The sequence below is a fragment of the Arvicola amphibius genome, chromosome 1, assembly GCF_903992535.2.
Source record: "Arvicola amphibius chromosome 1, mArvAmp1.2, whole genome shotgun sequence".
Lineage (NCBI taxonomy): Eukaryota > Metazoa > Chordata > Mammalia > Rodentia > Cricetidae > Arvicola > Arvicola amphibius.
The window spans coordinates 26022099-26047868 of record NC_052047.1 but is presented as its reverse complement, the minus strand read 5'-3'; the positions used below and the strand labels follow the sequence as shown (position 1 = coordinate 26047868).

Genomic DNA, 25770 nt, shown 5'->3' with positions numbered 1-25770 from the left:
TGAGGCACGGCACACTGAAAAGGTATAGGAAAATCCCTGGAGCTTCCCATTTTGGTATTTGCTCCTTGCTAGTTACCAATGAAACTTTTTTTTTTTTTTTTTTTTTTTTTTAAAGTCATGTAGCCCAGGCCGGCCTTAAACTTGTTAAATAGCTAAACTTCTGATGACTTTCCTGCCTTTACCTTTTGAGAGCTGGTATTACAAGCCATGTGGCACCGTGTCCTGTTTCTGTCATGCCGGGGATCCAACCCAGGGCCTCATACATGCTGGGCAAGCACTCTACCAACTGACTGGTTCCTCCTACAGAGGATATAGCTTAGAGCCCTAGCACATGCGAGGCCCTAAGTTTAACCCCCAGCATCACAAAAATAATAAAAACAAGCACTCAGAAACTGAAAACTTTCTTTTTCAGTTCCTTCTCTCCAACCCCCTAGCCCTAGCTCCCCTCCTCAATGACTGATGCCCTTAGGAGGACTGGCCTACGCAGGCACCAACACTCCTGGGTGTTTGGACCTGTCCACCCTGGCATCAACATTCCTGGGTGGAGGACTCGTCTATGCAGGCACCAACACTCCAAAACCTCCCAAGGCAGACTCACTCTCCTGGAACGGTGTGTCCTTAGCCGGGGTGCTACAGAGCCAGAACTGAAGGAAGACTTCATTCTTTGCAAGATTTGGCAACAAGGCTATATACATATGGCCCTCGAGTCACCCTGGCCTCTCATTTGGTAAATTCTTGGGGACCCATAAAGAAACAACAGGGCTTCTTAGCGGAATCTATCGGCCACCGTCCCCGCTCCTTCCAAGCCCCTGGCCTCAAATAAACATTGGGGAGCTTCAACTTGACGGGAAAGGCCCAGCTGAACACATCCATTCTCCCGGCCACATTGCTGCCATGCCATGCTGACCCTCCACGTCTCGTTCCAAAGCACAGTTTAGAGAGGCAAAATCCCATTATTCCCTTTAACGGAAGTTCCAGCTGTGAAGGACGGATGCACTAGAACTGGGTCATCAGCCTGTGCTGGAACTGGGTCACCTCTGCCTACGCCATGATCCAGGCATTTCCTGGTAACTGCTCTCGAGCCCCGTGGTTTCGAAGTGGCCACACGGGGGCGCCAGAGGCTGCCAGGAGCCGCGAAGCGGTCTAAGTTCTCACCAGGCAGCTGGGAAAGCTTTGCGGCCTCTGAGGTTTTTAAATTGATGGTAATTCCGCCCACTGCGGGGGAGGACGCTTTCTAAGGAGAAAGGGAGGCTGACAGGGCGAGATCGGAGGTCAAGAATTCCAGTCCCGATCACGTCAGGATGTCCTTATTGGAATTACCTTATTTCCCTTTTCTCTTTACCCCCCCCCCCCCACTCCACTATATGAATTGAATTTCTACACAGAGACTTCTGACGATAGGACCAACCCCCCTCAGTCCTAGAAGTCTCACCTCTGACCAAACAACAAACACACAAAATCATTGACTATCGTCCATTTTTGAACTTGCTGAAAAAGCGAACAGTCTAAAAGGGGGTGTCTGGCTTTGCTATTCTGCTTAAACTAAGTTTCCCTTTTAAGCACGAGTTTGAAGAGTTTTCTTTACTTCATAAACTGGGTATGATGTGGAGGGACTTAAAAAGTACAAAAGGGACAGAGATTTACATCTTTGTATGGTCTAGCAGTGAGGTGTTTGTTTTTAATCTGGAAAACTGGTGTCTTCTTTTTCCTTCTATTGACAGCTAAAATACGTTGACCTTCAGACTTGAAGGTCATTACACAAGAACAAAGCCATCGGAAGGACAGGACTTCCTGGAAGAGTAGCCACTGAGTGCTAAGTCTCTGGCACTGGGCCACTTGTCTCTACCTGATTTATTTAATTTCTTTTTATAAGATTTATTTTTTTATTTTACGCATGAGTGTTTTGCCTGCAGGTATGAATGAGTGTATACCACGTGAATGCCTCGTGATAGTGGAGTTCAGAAGAGAATGTCAGATCTCCTGGGACTGGAGTTATGAATGGTTGGGATCCGCCATGCAGGTGCTGCGTCCTCTGCAAGACAAGTGCTCTCCACTGCCTGGCTAGCGTTCCAATCCTCAGATTACTTAATCTTCGCCTTCACCTGGGGGTGGTGGTAAATGTCTATAATCTGAGTACTTGGGAAATGGAGGCAGGGGCTTCGTTCAGGATTTCAAGATCATAATCAGTTATACAGTAAAACGGAGGCTATATGAGGTCCTGTCTCAAAAACCAAACTTGGAATAATGATCTACAACTTGTTTCACACACAAGCGAGCTGAGGCTTATGGAAGCGGATTTCACTCTGAGGTGAAGCTTTCCCCTCACAGGGCATTTGGAAATGTGAGGAGACATTTCTAAGAGTCAACAGGGGCGGGCGGGGTGGTGGTGGGTTGCTGTTGGTGTCTAGTGGTAGAGGCCAGAGATGGTGACAAACATTTTCTAAGCACAGACCGACCCTACCAAAAGAATTACCTGGTCCCAGCAGGGCATGTTGGCGCACACCTTTAATGCCAGCACTCGGGAGGCAGAGGCAAGTAGATCTCTGTGGGTTCAAGGCCAGCCTGGTTTACAGAGTGAGTTCCAGGACAGCCAGGATGACACAGAGAAACCCTGCTTCAAAACAAAAACAACAAAGAATTATCTGGCCCCAAATGTCAGAGATGCTGAGAATGAGGCCCCGCCTTACAAAGGATCCAACCAACTTGGCTAGGAAATCCCCATTCTTTATTCTTCCATTTGGAAAAGCATTTTGAAGCTGGATTATTAAGAAAGCCATGCTTTTCCACCTGGAGTCATTCCAAGTGACAATGACCCAGGGACATTCAGAGAGGAGACATCTTTCCTGATATGAATCCCCTGGCTTCTTTTTGATGTTCTAGAGTAGCTAACTCTGTCCCACGACGGCCTTGGTACTTAGCGAGGCTGACCCCACTTTGCTCCCTTTAGCTCCCCGACCCCGCTTTTAGAATACCTTCCTATTTCCAATGTGTAGGGGATGTGATAAAAACAACCTGTATTCACAGAAGGCCACAGAGCATCTCTTTTATAGCCAGTGAATAAATTCTAGCAACAGACAGGATCCAAGGCAGCAGCCTGTGTTAAGGACTTCTGCTTCAAGTGAGGCCACTGAGATCCTGAGGTGGAAACATTTGGGGGACAGAAAGGGAGGCCTTAATCTTCTTTTGTTTTAAAATCTATATTATTTTATGTGTATGAATGTTTGCTTGAATGTCTTTGTGTGCCACATGTGTGCCTGATGCCTTTGGGGATCAGAAGGTATCAGATGCTCTGGAACTGGAGTTACAGATGGTTGTGAGCTGCCCTGTGGGTGATGAGAATTGAACCCCAGTCCTTTGGAAGAACAGCTGGTGCTCTTAACTGCTGAGCCATCTTTCCAGCCCCAGGACTTAGATTCTTAATCATTACTCTGTAGACTCCTCTTGGTGATGTTGGTGCAGGGAGAGGGGGGAATCTTTCATCTAACCCCACATATATTCAAACCCGCACCTACGTAACACACATGTGCAGGCATCCAAAGGGTGCGTGTTAAGATTTGAATCTGAAACTGGCCCCACAGAGTCCTGTTTTGAATGTGTGCTTCCAGCTGGCGATGCTATGTGGAGAAGCTGTGGAAGCTTTAGTAGGTGAAGTCTGGTCCGTGGACGTAGGTTACCAGGGGCAGGCCTCTGAATGGTACAGCCCGGCCTCTGCCCCAGCTGCTTTCTTCTTCCTGGTCCGTTGCCATAGGAACAGCCCCTGCTCTATGGTCCTGCCACCATGGACTGAGTGATGCCCCACCATGCCTTTCCTGCTATGTAGACTGTGACCCTCCAAAGCTGGAAGCCAGAATAAACCTTTCTCCCCTTGAGTGACTCTGTCAGGGATTTTGGTGGCAGCAATGCAAAAGTAACTAACACAGTGACTTTAGACATTTATCATGATTCTCTGAGTTTCTGAGACTCCCTTCTTGGACACTGCTAACAAAATCGGGTTGGGGACAGGTGGAGGTCAGGAACGCTATCTGCTAATGTAGAGGCGGTATCGGTCGCCACAGGCTTCATCTCTGAGGAGCAGCAGGCAGTGGTGCAGCCTGAACTGGGCATTCCTACCGCCCTGGCCACGCAAGAGAAGCTTCCCCACTTGCGGGATGTTTTCCTGCAGCCTGTACTACTGACCTTGTTCCAGATGAGGACAGGGGTTGGGATTCCGATGACTTCACAGCTCAAGTACACCTTGGCACCAGTGACATTCCAGATGTCCTTGGGGGGTGTCACTATGGAAGGACCTAGGAGAAAATCCAGAAAGTCAAGCCTATCTTTCAGGCAGTATCCTAGGACGTAAATACTTGGTGAGGAGGCCCTCCCCTCTGCGGCGGATTATCTCAAGTGCATCTCCAAGGCCAGACTAACAGACGTCTTCCTGTCGCCAGCATAATATTGCACTCTTCATAGGGCATGCCAGAATTGGAAGAGGCAAACCAGCAAGCGCAACAACAAACGCAATTAAGTAAGAAAAATCTGTTGCTAACAAAATTGTCTTCTTTTCCCCAGCCGAGCTTAAATGAGTTTTATTTTACCAGCTGCGTTGCATTAGCTGGGATTTTTCCATTAACACAGAGAAATTTCAGTTCCGAAATGCTGAATGTTTCTCTTCCTTTGTTTACCAGCATCTTTACTGGGAGGACAGTGTGAACACACAACTACTCCTTGTGTAACAAAAGGGGGAAAATGTCTAAGAAAATGCTGAGAGCACCCAGGCGATCCTGTTTGTGTAAGATCCGAGAGGGCTGTCCTGGGAACTGGGAGGAACAGAAGAGTGCTGGGGGAGTGGGGTATCAAGAAAGGTGGAAAGAGGGTCCTGCTGCTCGTGGAGAAGGCAGATGCTCAAAACAGTGGCTGCCTTCTGTTGGGACCAAGTCCCCAAAGAGAGGGCAGGAAGGGACCTGTTCCTGGGTTCTCAGTGCCGGGTTCCCGGCAGGGGGGATTGGTATAGAGCAAGGTACCCCCTTGGCATGTGGTGAAGAGAGTGGCAGGTCTAGAGCCAGCCAAGAGAGACCAGATGATCCTCCCCGTCCTCCGGTTCTGGAACGCAGGACTTACTCTTCCTACTCCAGCTCCCCCCGTCAGTAAAAAGGCCCTTCCTCAGGATCAACCCACGGCAGGCATCCTTTCTGCTGTAAGGGTGTATGGCTCTCTGTCCCTGTAGTTAGTAAAGTATGGCCCACGAACCAGATTTGACTTCCTTGTTCTGTCTGCATGGCCTCCAAGCAAAGAATAATCACTTCAAATGTTTGGGAAAAATGAGAAGGACACTGGTTTATGGTATGCAAAAACTGGAAGAAATTCACGTGTAACATCCATAAATGTCATTGGACCAGCCTCGTCCACTCATCCAGAGTGTCTCCGGATGCTTTGATATCACCCTGGCAGGATCACGTGGTTTGTTTTCCAGACTGTGTGGCCTAAATATTGGCAATCTGGGTCTCGACAGGAGGAATTTGCTGATTCCTGCTTTAATCAACCGGAGAAAGTGCCTGACGTGTGAACGGGAATCATGAGAATACCTGAGAACTTTGTCCTCCACAGTGTCTCTGGAGCCAAAACCAGCAAAATCACTAGAGCTGATTTCTGGTTTGGCCCTTTTGAAGTCGACAGATAAGGAAGGAGCCATGGCCTCGCTTACTGCTCCTTCCCCCTGAGGGGCCAGCTCCCCAGCACTGGGGCAGGAGAGGCTTGCACACCTACCTTTTAGTAAATTGTTCTAAAATTTAAATTTAAAAATGGCATTTATTTTCTTATTTTGTGCATGTGTACATGTGTCCACACAAGGTAGAGGTGGACTTTGAGGGTATTCCTCAATTGCTTTCTACCTTATTTATTTTCTTAAATCTTATTTCACGCACATTGTTGTTTTTTTTGCCATGGGTGTCAGGCTCCCTGGAGCTGGAGTTACAGACAGTTGTGAGCTGCCATGTGGGTGCTGGGAATTGAACCCAGGTCCTCTGGAAGAACAGCCAGTGCTCCAAACTGCTGAGCCATCTCTATCTTGTTTCAGTGAACTTGCAGCTCAGCAGCTGGCTAGTGGGTTCTGAGGATCTGCCACTCTTTGACCGACTGGTGCCATCAGCTGCACACACAACGTGTGACTTGTGTATGGGTGACAGAGATCTCAACTCAGGCCCGCACGCTTGCGCAGCAGACACTTGGCCATGGAGCCATCTCTCCAGCCCACACTTCTACTTTTTAGTGGAGCAATCGCTATTCCCTATCTACTAATTCTGAATGCCAGATTTCAGCCACCAGGGCCCCTCAGAGAGACTTGGGGACATAGAGCTGGGAGCCTGGGTTCCCACAGAGGGACACTACACTGCTGCAGAGCCAGACTCTGCCTTCCCGGACGTTTGGCCCTACTTCTGGAATGAGGAAGTTAATTATTCCCTCTGTCTTTGGTCTCCAAGCCTAGTTAGATATCTAACTACAGGGTCATCTTGCTCTGGGGGCCTGGGAAAGGCACAACCTTCTCCTCTTGGCCTGGAAGGCTTTCTTGCACAATCAGCACTCACAGGACATGGAGTCTCCCCTCCCAGCATCTATTTCCAGTGCATTCTAATGTCCTGAAACAGCAAGGAAATGACCCCAGTATGCAAGATTTCCCCACTCATCTCAAGGATTAGAAGCTTTTTTTTTCTGTAATCTTTTGGGATATTTTTATTATTTCTCCCTTTGCAAGAATGTGTCAAACAATTACAGTTCCAAAATCTCTAAATAGGTTCCATACTCCCTTCTCTACAGATTGTGGGCCCCAGTAGGAAGTATACACCTTGGCTGGCAGGCTGGCTTTTTTGTAGCAAAGAGGGCATGGGCAACAGCGCTAGGCTGTGTTTACATGTATGTTTCTGGCCTTGTCTCAGACATTTCCTAGTTTGAATGCCCTGTTATAGAACGTGGGACTCACCCTCTCCCTGGCTTCCTCTGGGTTCTGAGACTCCAAGGCTTGGGCGCCACATAACCGGATCTGGCTGGCCTTTGAACTCCTTTCTCCCACCTCTGTGAGCGCCCCCTGCTGCTCTGTCCTTCCCACACAGGCTGAGGCATCCTGACTCAGACCCCAAGGGATCTCAGGAGGTTGTTCTGGGAAGACTATAGCAGTATGCCAAGGCTCTGTGGAGCTCAAGGGACCGGGAAAAGCTCCCGTTGCAAAGCCTCACAGGAACGATTCTATTGTAAGGATATGAGTGTCCGAGGTATGCAACCTGCATCCGTCTTCCCCGAGTTACTTACTGCTGGGAACACCAGCCTCCATTAGAAGGGGGAACAATGCCAGCATGGTATCCTGTCAGGGGCCGAGCACACTGACCATAGACCTCCCTCACACTCTTCAATAATTGTTCTTTTTTTTGTTTGAGACATGGTCTCCCTTATGGAGCCCAGGTTGGCCTGGAACTCATAATTCTTCTACGTCAACCTTTTGAATGTTATTATTACAAGTAGGAGCTTCATGTGCACTTCATTTTAATATGATTCACGGTAGCAAGGCTTTCTCTATGTAGCCTTTGCAGTTCTAAAACTTATTCTAAGGACCAAGCTGGCCTTGAACTCACAGAGATCCGCCTGCCTCTGCTTCCCAAGTGTTGGAATTAAAGGTGTGCGCCACCATCATCCAACTTTTTTTTTTTTCAAGACAGGGTTTCTCTGTAGCTTTGGAGCTGTCCTGGAACTAGCTCTTGTAGCCCAGGCTGGCCTTGAACTCACAGAGATCTATCTGCCTCTGCCTCCCAAGTGCTGGGATTAAAGGCGTGTGCCCAGCACCGCTCGGCTGTTTTTGTTTTTTGAGACAAGGGTCTCACTACATAGCCTTGGCTGCCCTAAAACTCACATGTAGACCAGGCTGGCCTCTATTCATAGAAACCCACCTGCCTCTGTCTCCTGAGTGCTGAGATGAAAGGTGTGGGCCATCATGCCTGGCCCATGCTTTGTATATTTTGAGTCTTGTTGATAAAGTTGGGTCGAATGCTCTAAAGAGCTCTGTTCTCTTCCATGATCTTTGTATGTATGTTCTCTCCAAGTAGGTTTTTGCTTAATCTTGAACTAAGTTTGCCTCTGTTATGATATACAGGTCCTTTCCAATTAATTGCCTCAGCACCATGTTGAGAAGACCAGATTTATACTACTGAATCATTAGCAATGCCTTCTGTGTATCCATGAGCCAAACAGGTATGGCTCTGCATCTGGACTCTTTAATCTGCTCCACCAGTTTGTGTGGCCTTGTACTTGTAACAGTGGTATATATACTTTGGAAACCCATTATGCTAAAATCAAAGTACTAAAGGCAGGGAAGGGTTATTATAGTGACCTTCCTCCAGTTCCCTGACTATTCTAAGAAATAGAGCCTTCCTGGTGAAACACAAGTTCATTAAAACCAACTGAGCCCAGGATATTCCAAATCAAAGCTATCACCAGGGGGTTCACAAGTAAGGAAAACTACATGGTGAGCTCCTCTTGGAATACATAAAACAATTTTAGTTGAGTGGGAGGAGTCCACATGTAGATTATTTAAAAACATTAATGATTTGTCTACTTCACTGCCAGACCCTATCTAGAATTCTACAAGTTCTAGATAATTAAAGTTGGTATCATTCCTGATGTAGGGGGTGGGGACTGAGGGTGGATGTTAGCATCAGTTCCTCGCATAACACTGACAAAGAACCTTGGTCATTGCAAATGACCTTGTTGGACCAAGGTTGGACTCAGTAAGAGTTTAACAAACAGCATCTAAATTGAGAAACACCCCACCTTACAAAATGGTTTTCGGAATCCACATGTACTCTTTGGCAAAGAAAAACCCTATCAACTAATGATTAAGTAATGAGGTAATCAATAGCCCTCACAGTAGGTGGGGGCAGGTTGTTCCCACTTATCTTTGTGTTGGTAGAATCCACAGGTGTTAAAATTCTTCCACTGACATTGCTCAGGGCTGATACCATGATCTGTCTAGATCTTTGCTGCTTCCTGTTCTGGGAACTGTAACTGAAGGTTTCTCGTCTGCCTGCCAGTTCCCAAATAACCACTTAGAGGCTTAATATTAATTACAAACTGTTCGGCCTATTAGCTCAGGCTTATTATTAACTAACTCTTACAACTTGAATTAACCCAATTCTATTATTCTATATATTATCACAAGGCTTGTGGCTTGTTACCTCACATCTTGCTTCTCCAGTGACTGCTGGCATCTCCCAGACTCCACCTTCTTTTTCCCTTTATCCTTGCTTGGATATCCCCCCTGGTCCTATTCTGCCTGGCTATTGGTCAAAACAGCTTCTTTATTAACCAATGGTAATAACACATATTCATAGCATACAGAGTGGGAGGGTCCCACATCAGGGAACTTACAGGAATAAGCAGAGGAAGAAGCAGATTCCATTCCCCACCTCAATAATGGAGACTGAACTCTCATACATGCCAGGCAATCACTCTACCACTGGGCTGTATCTGTAGACACTGTCTAACTTTTTATTTTGAGACAGGGTCTAATTAAGATGTCTAGACTGGCCTCAAACTCACTGTGTAACCCAGGTATGTCTTGAACTTGGGATCCTCCTGCCTCACCCTCTTCCACAGCTGGGATTAAAGGTCTGTATTGCAAGGGTGGGCTGGTAAACTTCTGCTAGAGGCAGAATGTAGATTATAGAGAGAGGAGCGGTGGCACGAGAAGAACGTGGGAATCACTTCATGCTGACCCAGGGACACCAGCAGCGTGAGCCTTGTGTGGAAGGAGAAGTCGACACAGAACAGCTGGCCGATGTGACAGCCCCTCCCCTAGGCCCTCATTGCACACTGGAAAGCAACACCACTTTCAACAATCATCTTCTCCCACTTGTGTATTCCAGAGTTCATTTCCAGAAGGTTCTGTTCTGCTTAAGCTCAACAACTCTTTACAAACAACTCCTCTTTCAACCCTATCTTTCTTCTAAGAAAGCCAAAGAAAATATAGATCTTATTTCTGTCTCAAAGGATAAAGACATTAGAAAGGAAGAAAGGGAAAAAGAAAATAAAAGAAAGAAAGAAAGAAAGAAAGAAAGAAAGAAAGAAAGAAGGAAGGAAGGAAGGAAAAATAGATTTCAATTCATCCTGAACTGGTTTTCTGACATAAAATTCTCAAAACCAGTTTTCAAGGCCAGTTCATGAGTCATGATATTGGCGTCTAAGTTATCTTCTGTGTCTGGATTCCAACTAAAAAAAGAAAATCCCAGATTTTTTCAATGCATAGGGACAAACCCAAGATAAATCTAATTATTTACTTATCCATGTTTCTGTTCCACTAGGGATCTCAGGGCGGTAAACATCTGTCTGGCAAATATCCTGTCTATAGGATAACTGACTGCCCACTGTCCCCCCTTCCCTTACTCACCGAGGCCACTCCAGAAAAGAGCCAAGCTGCCACAGTGCTGCCAGGCATGAGGAAAAGTCCACCACAAGGCTTTCCCAACCACAGGCTCATCCGTACGTCACCACCTCAGATGTCAGTGTCCTAAGCAGGCTACACCCCTTTGCTCTCCTACCTGCGTGACTCAGTTAATTCTCATACAATCTCCTTTACTTCAAATAATGCACACCTATCTTTCAAGTTCATTTCGCGATTCCTAAAAACCATCATCGCCCTCAAATCTTAGGTGGTCTTTTCTTTTGAATCAATCAGTCTTTGAAGGTAAAGAAGAGGGATGGTGGAGAGGACAAGGAGAAGAAAGAAAACTAAAATGAGAAAAGACAAGCAGATCCTCAGTGAATCTGTAGGAAGGACTCATTTTCTACATTGGGAAGAAAGCTAAAATTCAGTTAATGAACTGGTGTCACTCTGAAAGCGCCCAGAAGCAGTCACACACCTCCTGTAGGTTCTCTGTCTGCGTCTCTATTGTCCAGACCAATGACTCAGACTACAGGGTTACTTTAGGAATATTCCCTTATGATCCAAGAGTAACTGTGTCCCAAGATGCCACCAAAAGCATAGAGATGAAAGAATTATAGACGGGCAAATCTGCATTTGGAACATTACAACTTGGTTCTGCAGAAGCCAGGAAAGGCAGTTTTTTACAAACCACACAGATGATACAGAAATGCAATTAATTTCAATGTAAGCTGATTTTATATAAAGTCATAACAGAGGACTTAGAGTTAAATCTCATCATCCTATAAAAAGCACAGGGAGGGATAATGTTCCAGAAGTATGTGAACAATGTCTCAGCCTCTTGCAGAGCACAAAGCCCGACACATGACCTGAGCTGTCCCCACCACAACAAGTTCTCCTGGGAGGAGAATGCTTGGCTCTGGATCCTTGCCCGTGACTTTAGACAAACCACTGAGCCATGTCTCGAGAATGTGAAGTCAGGGCTTCTTTGGGGGTTCTGAAGTGAGTGTGCCTATCACGAATGTCAGAGAACACAACAAATATACAAGAAGTTTGCTGGAGCCGGGCGGTGGTGGCGCACGCCTTTAATCCCAGCACTTGGGAGGCAGAGGCAGGCAGATCTCTGTGAGTTCGAGGCCAGCCTGGTCTACAAGAGCTAGTTCCAGGACAGGCTCTAAAAAAAAAAGCTGCAGAGAAACCCTGTCTAGAAAAACCAAAAAAAAAAAAAAAAAAAAAAACAAGAAGTTTGCTGGGTCTACTGCCTGGCTGTGGAGCTCTTAATGCAATGCAGACAGACTGAGTAGATTCCTCTCCCTGCCCACGTGCATTGTGCATGATGTTAATCCAGTTCACTCTCCCAGGGATGGAAAAAAATGGAACATACAAAGTGTCACCTAGTACCCAGTCAGCTACTTTTTTTTTTAATAAAACATCTAAAATAACTGGGTAAATGTCAGAAGCTGTGTCTTGAGGCTGAGAATATAGTATACATGACCTAGAAGATGGCCAAAATAAAGTTCTCACCAGCTGGATCCACCTTCCCACATCGCACTGGGCTACGTGACTTTGGCTTTGCTCCAGTTCTCATTTCCTCCATCGTCCCTGACTCCCCCCTAACAGTTCACTCTTCCTCGTCTATCCAAGCTCACTTTCTGCTCCCAGCAGGCATGTTCACCCTGACGTCACTTTCAGAACCTCTGCTGACACTGACACAGGCTCACTTCTTCCTTCTCATCTCTTGTCTCATCTTTTCCCTTTATTCGAAGGCTGAAATCTCACCTCCCTGGGGCATCGTAAAAGCCGCTGTCCCCACTTGCTTCATGTCTAAGGTCCTGATGAGTTCAGAGCTCACCCCACACAGCTTAGCAATGTCATTGTCCTCTGACGCTTTCCTGGCTGGGCTCACGAGGATGCCGATCAGCTGGCTGATCAGCCATCATGATTTTGTTTAATCTTCCACTTGACTTTCTGTTGTAGTATGTATGCTTTTTGGCTACTGCCCACCAACCAGCCAATTAGTACATATCGCCAGAAGACAGAATTAATTTGAACATCCATCATTCAAAGCAAATCTCACGGGGAAGGGCAGCTCTGTTGAGGAGAAAGGTTCGTGAACCATTCTCCCATACAAAATGAAGCATTCTGCATCCCAGTGGTTAATATTTTCGCATTATGCTGCCCACTGTGTATGTAAACACGGTGCACACAGCTGAATGGTAGGACTTCTCTAAGGTAGGATAGTTTGCAAACCACACTCACTTTGACTCTTAATGATGCCGAGCCCTAGAATAGCTCATAGGGTATGGGCAATCATACCAAATAAGGGGAAAGTGGGGCTCAAGGAAGATTTAACACTCCATACATGGAGAGTTCAGACAATTTGGCAGAAGTCCCTAGGTTTGAGATGAGATTCCCATAACACACCCAAGGGGGAAGAGATGAAACAAAAGTTCATAATGGGAAAAGAATAGTAGGAAGGCACTATGGCCAAGAGGGGGAAGGGGATGCAGCAAGTAGAAGCTTCCTGATATTAAGCGAGGGGAAGCGGCAACTGTATAGCTAATTAAAGAGCAGAGCCATCTGCCAAGGTAGGCCATTTTGGGAACTTCCAGAGGTGGGTATGGGAATCCAGCACACAGTCTCAGGGGGTCAGCTGAGGTCAGCAAGGGGAGCAGGCAGTACGATATCTTAAGCAGCACAGGCCACATGTAACCCAGGGGTTCAGTTTAAGGAAAATTCCTACGGTTAAATAACAGCGAGGACTAGTCATCAACACTGTAGCTAGCATAAGGAAAGCACCATTACTTGAGAATGATGGGCCCTACAAAACACTCTTTGGTGGGAAGTGTGCCTAGAGTGCTTCTTTTTTTCTAGAAATAACCTACTGGGGGTGGCTCAGCATATGTAGACCATAAACAAAACGCTAGGATGACCTTGGGTAAGCACTCAATATGTATCAGTATTAACCGTGTATGATTTCGGCATTGACAGTTCTTCGTGTCTCTGAATGAGGAGTGGCATGCCTTAAAGTGGCATTTCAAGAGATGATTATGGAGGTCTTGGCAGGATTGTGACACTCTGGGGACCAGGGGTGTGGGAGGCAAACTGACTCAGCACATGCAATGAGGTCTAGTAACTGGGTAGTGGGGACAAGGGAAAACACTGAAAGCTGGGGCGTAAAAGGCTAGAAGAGGCCACCGTTCTCAGAGCTCAAGCGGTGTCAGTCTGAGGAAGGAACAGGACTGGAGCCAGGAAGGATGGGTCTGGGCTTCTCTACTCTACTGACATCTAAAACAGATGCTTTTAGGAACCACGCAGAATAACGAGTTTCTGCATGCCAGTTTCCGACACAGCTACGGCTGTAACTCGCCCACGTGCAACCCTCAGCATCCTCCCTCAGATCTGTTGGATTTGGGTTCAGAACATTCAGATTTTCAGAACTGGAGACATCACCTGGCAGAGAGGACGGGGAAGGAAGGGATAGAGAATCCAGGGAGCTGAGCAGCGGCTGCTCTCCCTCTCCACAGGGAATCCCATCAGCTTTCTGCTGCTCACTGGACCCCTCGGGCAGAGGAATGGAAGGCTCAGGTGTTGTATGTCTTGTGTTTGCAGAGCTGGACCTTTTGAGCCCGCATGATCGAATACAACAAACCCTGGTGACAGGGTACCCAAGCCTGGGAATTACGTTTCTTGGCTGACTTCTGATGGCCTCTGAGTTAGAGAGACACCCATTTTGGCTCCTATGTTTGATACTGAGGTCTCCTTTGAGTGTAGTGCAGCCTATTTTTTTCTCCATGATGGACACACTTAGGTACATTCACAGATCTTATCATTGCTCCAGGTCGCTTGCCAAGGTTTGCACTAACCACAGAATGCGGACAGAAAATTGCTTCTTGTGTTGTGCTGCTTACGAACAGATCATATTTGTTGGCTTTTCCCTATACTTTTCTCTTTTCTTGTATGGCTCTAGTACAAAAAAAAAGTGGGGGTACTGGCAAAGGGTCTGAATTCAGATTTTGCCCCCTCGGCCTACTGTCAAATGCTCTTCCTATGGATGATTCTGTCACGTGAGGTCTGGGGTCCTCCTTTGAACTAGGCATGTTCAGGGGAGCGAGGCATAGCTCCCAGATGAGCTCCAACAGGCCTGTGTTGCAACCTTGCCAAGTGCTGAGCTAATGTATTCAGCACAGACCCCATCAATCTGGAGACCATAGCTACCACTCCAACACGTGACTGTTTCATATCTCTACATGTTCAGGTAGTCCGCACTTTATCTGGTTTAAGCAGATGGAAGAGCAGACTTTACAAAGTGTGCCTTTCTGAGGGGGAAACTCCCTAGCTACCTGGGTGTTTCTTACTCAAATTGCCATAACCTTGGAAATCACAGGCCTGGGCCTGTCTGGACTATGACTGACCATAAATCCAAGGTGTTAAGATATATGATCACTTTTTTCCTATTATGCAAGCACAGAACCACTTAGAGGAAGTTTCCACAGGAGGGTATTGAGAGCCAAGCCATGCAGACAGTCTGTCTCGATGTTTGGATTTCTAGAAGGCCAGATAGGGAGCTCCCAGAACTCCATAATCACGAATCTATGCCAGCACCCTTCCCCCTCCATGGCATCCTGGAATCCTCTGGGACCTGGATGGGATGACTCTCCGATCTGGAGGTTTGTCCATTTCAGGGCTGCTTCTGCATCCATAGGCTCTGCACTGACCAATAAGGGCTTCAGGCTGGTTATAAATAGATGTCCTTGATCCCTCCTCCCTGGGGAGAAAGATGTCTGGGCCTCCCAGATGGCTTTCAACACCAGCAGGGTTGGACTGTTCAACCTAGTGACTGGAACATTTGGAAAGACCGAATTTACAGGAATCCCACAGAGAACAATGGGTCTTCAGGAGACAATGAAGTTCATTGGCCTGCTGAGGACTGGATCAGCCATGAGGGTGATTCATACACTAGGAACCCCTGTGGCTTTCTAGACCAGGCTCTAGAAACAGCCCTCAGAATTTGACTGTGAAGTAGGATCTGTTACCAGAGTTTCTTTAGCCTCCGGAAGGGCTCACTGGAGAAGCTCCAGCCATAAGTATGGCCCTACAGGATCTTAACTGGTGGCTGCCAATTCAGGTGCACACTGAACTCTCTTACTGAGCACCCGGAAAACACATGGCTGGGCCACATGCCCCACTCTCATGTGGAGGCTGGCCCTGGAAGGCTTTAAGGGATGAAGTAGTCAGAAAGGAAGACGGGAGGAAAGGTGGAGGGGAGGAGGGAAGGACCGAGGAGGAGCTGGCTCCTGCTGGGAGTGAGAGCACAGTGAAACTCAGGGAGTATAGATGATGAAGGGGAGTCGGGGCTCTGAGTAAAGGTATGGAAACCCAATGACAACCCAAGGCCCTTTCTGGCTGGTCTATTTAACCTCTCCAGGTACAGTGGGCGGTGTCTCACTGACGCTCCCTGTTAGAAGCAGCGAGCTCACTGATCTTTCTGAGTTCCAGCGGTTCTTCTCGTCGGCCACTTTTCATTTCCATGAGTTAGAACCACTGGTTCTCGGGCTACCCTACCCTGCTCCATCCTTGCCCTCCTGATTTGTGCTCTAGATTTTATGTATATCGATGGTGCCACTCACGGGAGTGCCCCTTCCTGGCTTTGCTCCTTCTTTGTCAGGTGGACTGTTAGGACCATAGTATGGTGCAAAGAGGGATCCGGCTTGGGTCAGGCCCAGAGGTTTGCACCCACTGCTAAGCTGGCATTTGGCTCCCACTCTGGCTGATGTTTTACCCATCAGGCCTCAGCTTCCTTCTCAGCTAGAACTTCCATGGTTACAGCTGCTTGGCAGACAATCCCAGACATGAATCAGCCGTGTTTAACTGAGCTCTCCCTGTTCTCAGTGGTTTTCCTTCCCAGCCTGTGCCCTCCGGTTATTTTCTGTGTCCCTTTGTGATGTTCACAAACCCATAAGCTCTCTGCTATTTGCCTCTAAGTCACTTCCTTTGTTTTCTATTCCTTGCTGTAGCATTCTCGGATTTTCTCCCAGTTTCCTAGTAGGATTTAGCATTTCTTCTTCCACATTCTGTGCTTTCTACTGTTGTTCCCGAGGCTTAACTTGGAACAGAAAGTCTTGCTTCACTTTTGTGGTTAACTCTTCCTGTGTGGGTCTTGGGTACATGAGTATACTGCTGGGAGCTTGCTTTGTGTGCCACTGGGATCTTGCCATACGTTTTCTCACACCTAGAAGACAGATTTTCTGAGTGCCTTGAGTTTAGTCTGTAGCCCAGGCTGGACCTGAACCTGCAATCAGTGAGGTCAGGAGTCTTCTGTGTGGTTACAGAGATGGCAAGTGGACACTTATCTAGATTTTCTGAGTCCCAATACGAGCCTTCTCCATGTCATGTGATGTGTAGTTCAGTACAGCCAAGATAACCAGCCTAGTTTGGTTTCACTGGAGGGCCGAAGTGTTTGTGTAAGGAAACGGAACACTGAGGGCTAGCGGCCAGGCTAGACGGCAGAGTTTCAGGGTTAAGTCAAGGAGGTTAAATTATGCCTACAGTTGTCAAGTTATCAAGATGGAAAGGAAAACAAAAGCAAATGTATTAATATCTTGGAGAAAGTCTAAAATTACTAGATCATAACCAGAGTGATAATCACCTACCCTTTGACTTGAGATGGTTTCACAGGCGTTAGCAGACTGGGTCAGAGTAAGAAGTTTGAACTCTAAACTCCAAATAGATGAGAATCACATTCCCTAAACTTTATGCTGGGTAGATGTTATCCCCACTAAATGGCTTTCTGCTTACAACTGAGAATAGGGCAATCCAAGGAATTGAGATCTTTTCAGCTCTTTTAAAATGAAATTTAAACGTTTTCAATGGATGTTTAATGTAAAATAAGGCTTTTGTTTGGTTTTCTGAATCACTGAGGAGATGGCATAGGTAGAAAAACTTCCTCCTATAAGCCGGGAAGGTGGTGGTGCAAGCCTTTAACCCCAGCACTGGGGAGGCAGAAGCAGGAGGATCTTTGAATTTGAGGCCAGCCTGGTTGAAGTCAGTGTTAACAGTCAACTCAGTAAACCATCCTTGGTGAATCCCATCATTTCTCACATCAGTGAAAATGCTCTCTCTTTGACATTACACACTGTCACCTTTATGGCTACTAGAAAAGGAGAGGGTCAATTCTTCTAAGCTATTTACTAACCTACAAAGTTCAGAACAAGTCAGATCTGGTCCTGAGGACCCTCCTGGCCTTCGTTCTTGTCACTCCCCTCCTGAGTTCCAGCCACAATGAACTTCCTGTGGTTTCTCAAATGTGTCTTGCTCTTCCTGGCCCCTGGATTTTGCCTTGGATACCAGTCCTTTTCTAGAACATTCTCCACCTGTAGACAGAAGTTTCTGTCCTGCCTGATCCTGCCTGGTCTCACAGGTGTTCAGTCCCAACAAAACACACAGAGGTTTATATTAATTATAAACAGTTTGACCTATTAGCTCAGGTTTACTACTAACTAGCTCTTACAACTTAAATTAGCCCATAATTCTAGTCTACGTTTAGCCAGGTGGCTTGGTACCTTTTATCAGTAAGGTATTCTCACCTTGCTTCCTCTGTGTCTGGGTGGCTACTACAGACTGAGTTCCTCTTCTCAGAATTCTCCTAGTCTGGTCACTCCACCTATTCTTCCTGCCTGGCTACTGACTCTTTACAGGGTACAAGAGCATTCTCCCACAGCATCCACCCTTTTCCCAGGCTAATTCCTGCTATCCTTTCAGTTTCACCTTGATTTCAGTTTGACTCTAAAATCCTTATCTCCCTCCATTCCTCCTTCCTGTGTGTTCCACATTAACCTTGTTCAGAATGAGGCCCTCCTTCCCACACTCCATATTCACCCTTAGGGGAGCCTTTGCCTCGTTGGCCTAACACATTAGATTGGAGGCTCCGGGCTGGAAAGGGGCAGACAATTTATTTTCTCTAGTTTCTTACTGAGCCTCAGTGCCTGGAATGGAGGGAAGGATTAGCAGACCACAGAGCCTCCTAAACGAAATTTCTACCAGATTGTACACGGGCTTAGTATTTCCACACAAAGGTTTAAACAGTAGGAGTTCAGGAATCACTCCAAGGAGTAGGCTTTCTTTGTTGTGGCTTATTTGAAATGACCTTGTAGGGCTCCAGATTACATAAAACCAGCTAGCTGCTGCCAAGCTGTTCTACAGTTTCCACACAGGTATGTTTTAGCATTTGGGAAAGGTGCAAGTGCAGAGATCTTGATTAATTGTGACCTACTTAGGTACTGTGTGGGAATGTTTGGTTTTGTCCTTCCTGGGCTCCTGAGTCAGTTCCCAAGGAGAGCCCTGAAGTGGCTGGAGTTGCTGAATCTGTTTTTATGCTTATACTAACATAGGTCATCTGCTAAAAAAAATGTATTGTAAAAAAGCAGTAATCTCATTTTTAAAAGTTAAAAAAACACAACCCTGGAGACACAAGGCAAAAACTTGCTCTATAGCCACACTCCTTTTTAAGTCAACGTGTAAGACTTAAACACTGGAGACCACTGAATGCCGGGGATATGGCTAGAAAAGCAAGTTGTACAAATATGTCAACAAGAAGCAAGTTTGAAGTGACACTCACCCACTTACAGGCTCTCAACTCCAAAGAAGAGTCGTGGATGCCGTAACACAGGGGAAGCTTCTGCTAAAGGAGCAGGTCAAGTGGGTGACAAGAGAAAGCAGAGACTGAACCCAGAGCTGCATGCCTGCAAGGAAAACACCCTATCACTCAGATACACACTAGGTTTTATTTTCATGTCCTTAAATGTCCGTGAAGTAAGGGCTGGAGAGCACGCAGCAGTTCAGAGCACTTGTTCCTGCAGAGGACCTGGATTTGACCCATATGGCGGCTCACAACCACCCTTTACTCCAGGTTCAGGGGATCTGATAACCTCTCTTGACCTCTGCTGAGAACAGGAACACACACGGTGCCCAGACATACACGCTCAAGTGAAACACTCATACACATGAAATAATTAAATCCGAGAAAGTAATTACTATAAAGTCAATGAACTTTAGATATGGAGGGAGCTCTCAGTTCAACCCTGCCCAAACCTTCAGGTTACAGAAGAGGGTCCAGGGTTCACATATTCGCCTGAGCTCATCCACAAACGATACAGAATAGGAGCCAATGGACTGTATGAAACCATCTCCTTGATTTGATTGACTACACCATGGAACTTTATCCGTCCTTACTCAGGGTCCGCCATCTAGAAAGCACAGGACTGCAAGAGCAGAAGTGTTCTGGGGAAAGCCGCGAAGCACTCCCAGCTGCGTTCCTAGGCAGATGGTCAGCTGGCAGATTCATCTTGGAAACAATTCCAGTTTGCGAGAATGAAACATGGACAAATAAGAAGACTTTGGGTCTGGGCAAGTACTTCCCCCAATTCTCCTGGGCTTTGGGTTGGAAAAGCGCAGCCCACTCTGGAATCTGGGAACATCACAAGCAGTACTAGGTAGAACTCCCCAAGTGACCTCAGCCCACACTTCCGGTCTTATCACAGTGCCGTTCCCAGGTGCTGGCTTACCCACATATGTCTGAGACAATAAAAGAAAAGGGGGCAGGGGATCTTTCCAAAACACACGCTAAGCAAAATCTATCTTCCTGTGTTCTCTGGCAAGACAGCTGGAACACAAGTGATAAGTTCCAGGATGTGGTTCACAGTCAGTCAGTGGAGGTTAGGAGGGCATTTGAGGAAGCGAACAAGAGTTTGGCTTGGGAAAGGGGCTCTGGAGAAAACAGTTACCCCCCTCATCCCTGAGACCAAAATACTGGAGAGGACAACTTAAGGCAGGAAGAATCTATGTTGGCCCATTGCGCAACCTGTAGTTGCTTGGCCCCAAGGATGCAGGCAGATCACTATGACGACGGGATGGAGTGATGGAGGATTCCTGGTAAATAGCAAGTGGAGAAAAGGACATAAAGAAAGTGGCCAGGAGAAGATGCCACCTCATGAAGCTACTTCCTCCAAAGGCCTCATTTATTTTCACTACCTCCTAGTAATGCCATCATATTAGAACTCTATCAATGGATTAACACTGACTAGGCCACAGCCCTTTAATCTGTCTCTGGAAACACCCACACAGATGGGATAACAGGTGTGCCTTATTAATCTCCCAGCTGTTTTTTAATCCCAAGAAGTTGGCTGTCAAGAGCAATCATCACACCATCCCTGGATTGACTCCACAAGGGGGAAAAGGTCATTCTTAGTAGTAGAGTACTGGCATGCCAGCAGGCAAGCGCTTTCTAATCGGCCGTTCATCCAGCTGTCAGCCTCCCTCCTCCCCATGACAGGGTTGCACATCTGGGTTCTGAGCCAGCTCGCCCTTGCAGAGTTTGTAGCATTCCCACTGGAAAGGAGGGATCTGCAACTGCAAATGAAGACCGGCTTGAGAAAGCCTGCTTCCAGAGCTCGCTCCCATTCCCAGGGCAAAGCCACTCCTTCAACATCACTCTCCTCTGGCCACCTCCTGGCCGCAGGAAATCTCTGACATATCTTTCAACGATTTCCTTCCTTCCTGTGTGTGCATGCTTTAACTGTGGCTTGATAAATTAGAGTTGTATGTGCTTAGGGGATAAATGTGATATTATAATTTATGAATAAAACCAAGCCAAGCCAATGAACATGTCTATCACCTCAAATTCTTGTCCTATCTTTGTGTGTGTGGGTGGGGAGGACATTTGAAATCTAGTCTCTTCCCAAAGATGAAGTGTACAATACACTATTGATTTACTATATCCACCATGTTGCGCAATTTACTAAGATAAATCACTCCTGTTTAATTGAGTGTCTGTGCCCTTCACCCGCAGTCATCCAGTTGGACAGCATCCCCACCCAGTCATGACTTCCACGATTCTTCGCTTTGGATTGTTTGCTTTAGATTCTTTGCTTTTGATTGTTTTGGATCTCACGCGGAACTGAGAACACACAACATTTTTCTGTGTCTGGCTTATTTCACTCACCACAGTGGTCTCTAATTCTATATATTGTTAAAAATACAAAATTTTCTTCCCTTTAAAGCCTGAGTACTAGTCTATTGTGCATATATACCATTTTTGCTCATCCCTCTTCTGATATAAACTGAGACTGATTCTATAATTTGGTTCTTGTGATAGACATATGATGAATGTAAGGTTGCTCCCATTTTTCTGACATATTCGTTTCAATTTTTTTTTTGGTGTAAATACTCAAAAGGGGTCATGGCAAATCTTCCTAATTCCTCTCCCTGCTCTAGCGTCTTGGCCGATGGCTCCCACTGTTACCCTGGCTTCTTGCTCTAACTGTACTGACTAGGGACTAAGATGAGAGTTTGTGTTGACACTTGGGAAACTCTTTCTTCCTCAGGTCCTCTACAGCATCAGACCCAAGTCCTAGTAATCCCTTCTGCCATTTTGGTTTCCCATTCCGCTGTCAACAGACTCCCTTTTTGCGTAGAATCTATTTCTGTTCTAGTAACGTACTTGGACAGATCGTGTGGGAATGATGTGTGTGACTTTGGAGACCAGGTCCTAAATGGTACTGTGGCTTCCTTTTTGCATTGTTTGGGGTCACAAGTTCTGGGAGGAGAAAGCTGCTATCCTGTAACTATACTGACACATAGCAAATGAGAAGTTCATTTGACAATGAACTAAGAACTCATGAAATGCCATGCCAGTAAGCCACAACACAGACTGGAGTCCTGGCTGACATCCCCTCATACCCATGTGTGTGTGTGTTTGTGTGAGTACGTGTGTGTGTGAACGCACATGTACATGCCTGTGTAAGTATGATGTACGTACATGTGAAGGCACAAATACATGTGAATGCAGGAGGGCATAAACATGAGTATGGATGCCAAAGAATGGCGCTAGGTGTCTTCCTTGATGACATTTCTTGCATCTTGAAGCAGTCTTCCATTGAACCTATAGCTTTCCAAAAGGCTAGATTGACTGGCCAATGAGCTTTTGGAATCTGCTTGTCTCTTCTCCTCGCCTCCTGGCTCTGAGTTTACAGATCCTGGCTGCCATGTGTAGTTTTGGGCGGGCACAGTGGATCTGAACTTAGGTTATGTGGCAGGCACTGCACAGACTCGGCCATCTCTCTAGCTCCCCACTGACATTTCGACGATTTCATTAGACAGCTGAGTCAGAACTGGGAGGCTGAGCTATTCCAAAGTTTAGGCTTTCAGGGAGGAAACGTCTGGGCTAATGAATATTTGTTGTTGTTTTAAGCTTCTAAATTTTGAGCTGCTTTATTATGTAGTAGTAAATAACTGATACACGTGTGAGCTTTGCCTGCCACAGCTGGAGATCTCCCTTAACTGTAATCTCTTTAGGGAGAATGAGGACTTTCTATTTGATCAGAAAGTCCTCCTCCCCAAGAGTTACCATCAAAATCAAGAGCAACACAAAGCCGAGTATCCACATCACACATTAACGCGAGGTCCCCGCAGACGGGCAGTTAGCAGTTTGGGACCATTACGATGTGGCTCCGAGGAGAAGTGTGCACTGATAATAAGATACATTTCAAGGGTATTTTAATGTTGTTCTTTCCACCCCACAATGCTCGAGGTTGTGTAACTCTTATTAAAAAGACCCGAAACATACTGCCCAGGATCTGCAAGGCTTAAAACTTTACGATGAGCATCCATAACTTTAAATAGCCCATAGACATGCAACGGGGCACTTTTGTCTTGCTAGTCTTGTATTTATACTTTAAGGAACAGTGAGGTTAATCTGTTACGCTGTAACATGTCTGAGCATGTACAGACTTATTTTGTTTTTGATCGAGATGAGGTCTTTCTGCACAGCTTTGGTTAGCCTGGAAGTAGAATAATGTAAACCAGGAGCCCTTGAATTTGCAGTGATCTTGAGTCTGGGTGCTAAATATTAGGACTGCAGGGATACACTACTTCACCTGGCTCACACTTGTTGGTTTTGGATCAGTTTCCAAAACCATATGGGCTGTCAACTCTTTGTACAGTTTAGAGCACGATAAGTAGACAACAGGGGATGTAAAGAAAGGTGTGTATAAATACTGCATTTTATACAAGGTCCCTGAGCACCCAGGACACAGTCTAATCCCCATGGGTGCTGAGGGATGGACATCTGCACCAGGTTTCTCTCTTTCTAGGCTGTTCACTGTCCCTCACAACAAAACATAGCAGGATGACCCCTGGCAGGAGTGCTTTGCTACCAGCTCACAGGAGCTATCTACAGGGGTTTTAGGCAGATTCTTCAACAGTATGGCACATTCTTGCTCAAAATGCTGACTGGACTCTTTGTAGAACGTCTTGTCAAGGGAGTAATTCTGGGGATCATGTTGGCTCAGTGAAAAAAGTACCTGCTGTACAAACGTGAAGAACCGAATTTGAGGATTCTCTGCACCCCCCAAAAAAGCTGGGTATGGAGATGTGGGCCTGTAATCCCAATGCTGGGGAGGTGGAGATCAAACAATCCTAGGGGTTCACTAGCCAGACAGCTTAGCAAATCACAGAGCTCTAGGTTTAGTGAGAGACCTCATCTTAAGGGAGGTTAAGGTGGTTAGCAATAGAGGAGGAGATCCTCCACCAATCCCTGGCCTCCACATGTATGTGTTGTGTATCTGTAAATGTTTGTGTATCTGCGTGTATATACATATGTGTAAATGTATGTGTAAATGCATGTGTATGTGTGTATCTATGCATACGTGTATGTGTGTCTGTATATGTATGTATATCTGTATGTGTACCTGTATCTGTATGTATATCTGTATACATATGTGCATATGCATGTGTATGGATGTGTATCTGTATGTGTATCTGTGTACACACACACACACGTACACAAGAAGAGACAGACACACAGAGAAGATTCATAAAGAGGCTAGCCTAACTATAAGACAAAAATTGCAAACAAAAAGTACTCAAGCTACATTTGATGACACATTTTCTATCACTGCCTCCTCCCCAGCCACCTAATCAAAACAAACAAAAATGTCAGATTGTCTATTAACGTAACAGATTCTGTTTATCTGTGCATTCCTATTATGGCTAACAAATCGAAGAAAGCAGATTCTCCTGCTGAAGATCACATTTAGCGAATTCCTTTGGGGACAGGAATAAGTGCAAACCATTAAAAAATATTAATTTATAAGAGAAGTGTGCTTCAAATCACTCCTTACGGTGCTGGAACATTCCCACGGAAGGCTTGAAGCATAGTGGTTTTCAAGTCAAACATGGAAAATATAAAACCAAGAGCTTAAGTTAGGAAACCCCCGCTTTCTGTTTAGAAGGCCTAAGCCATCTCTCCGACTGGGGGAAAGGGTGACAAGGAGCACTGGGCTCAAGGGACTGCCAGGGCATTTTTCCATCTGGTTACAGCCGACTGTGGCTGGGGTGTAGCGTGATGGTAAAGTGACTGCCTAGAGAGCATGCCGTCCTTGAGCTAATCCCTAGCAGGAGGGGTTGAAGATTCATCTTGAAAGATAAATGCCATCAATCTTGTGAATAAGTGTTGAAGACACTACACTTAAATTTCAAGAAAGCTACCAAAGGGGCCATTCACTGAAGATGGATTCTCCCACACAGGCTCATTGTACGATACTCGGTAGGTCTTCTGAACACATATGGCGCTCCGGATTAATCAAGTCCCAAGGGTCCCTGTGCATGTGCTGGTGGAAAGTCTACATCTGGCTAGAGGAAGAGTGAGCATCAATTCAAGGTATAGCAAGAGAACTTTTTGGCCCAAAGTGACAGCCATTCCTCTGGGTCCAACCGAAAGTGCTGTCTTTGATATATTTCTTTGGCATATTTGGGGAGTGTACAATACTACCGTGGTATTTACAAAGAACACTCTTTCTGCTGCAGCCTTTGGAGGGATGATTCTGACCCAACACTTTATCCCTAGTTGTCATGGAGACCTGCTCATCTATCAGGAGCATCTTATATGTGTAAGGAGAGCAAGCCAGATCAGTCGAGTGGAGCCTTCCTTCCCAACTTGTTTGCCTATACAGTCTGTGCTAATGGAAGTGTGTTTGGTCACCTGGACATAGATTAAGCAATCCTGGCCCCCCAACACTGCCCCTGCTGTGCCACGTTCAAGGGAAGCTGGACACTTGTTTCCTGGGTGGGGGTTCTCAAAACCATGTGCTGCACCGCTGTGTCCCTGGCCCACTCTCTCTGGGCTTCACGCAGTAGCAGGGTTGGCTTTAGTCCTTCCACAGCAGGTCTCAGAGAGCCACCATGATTTTCAAAGCTTTGTGAAGGTTAATGTTTTTCTTCTTTTTATCGTCCTGTTTATTTCTTTCTACACTGCCCCCCAACCCAGAGCAAAACCAGCTTATTATTCTTGCCTCTGCTTCATTTAAATATAG

General features: G+C 46.2%; 1 protein-coding gene across 1 annotated transcript in view; it reads right to left on the bottom strand.

Moving 5' to 3' along the window:
• The window catches only part of Igfbp7 (insulin like growth factor binding protein 7), a 60723-nt gene that overhangs the window by 5732 nt on the left and 29221 nt on the right, over positions 1-25770 (bottom strand). Inside the window, exon 2 of the mRNA XM_038317543.1 lies at positions 4177-4286. Coding sequence (XP_038173471.1) covers positions 4177-4286 — 110 coding nt within the window. The remainder of the gene's footprint in view (positions 1-4176; positions 4287-25770) is intronic.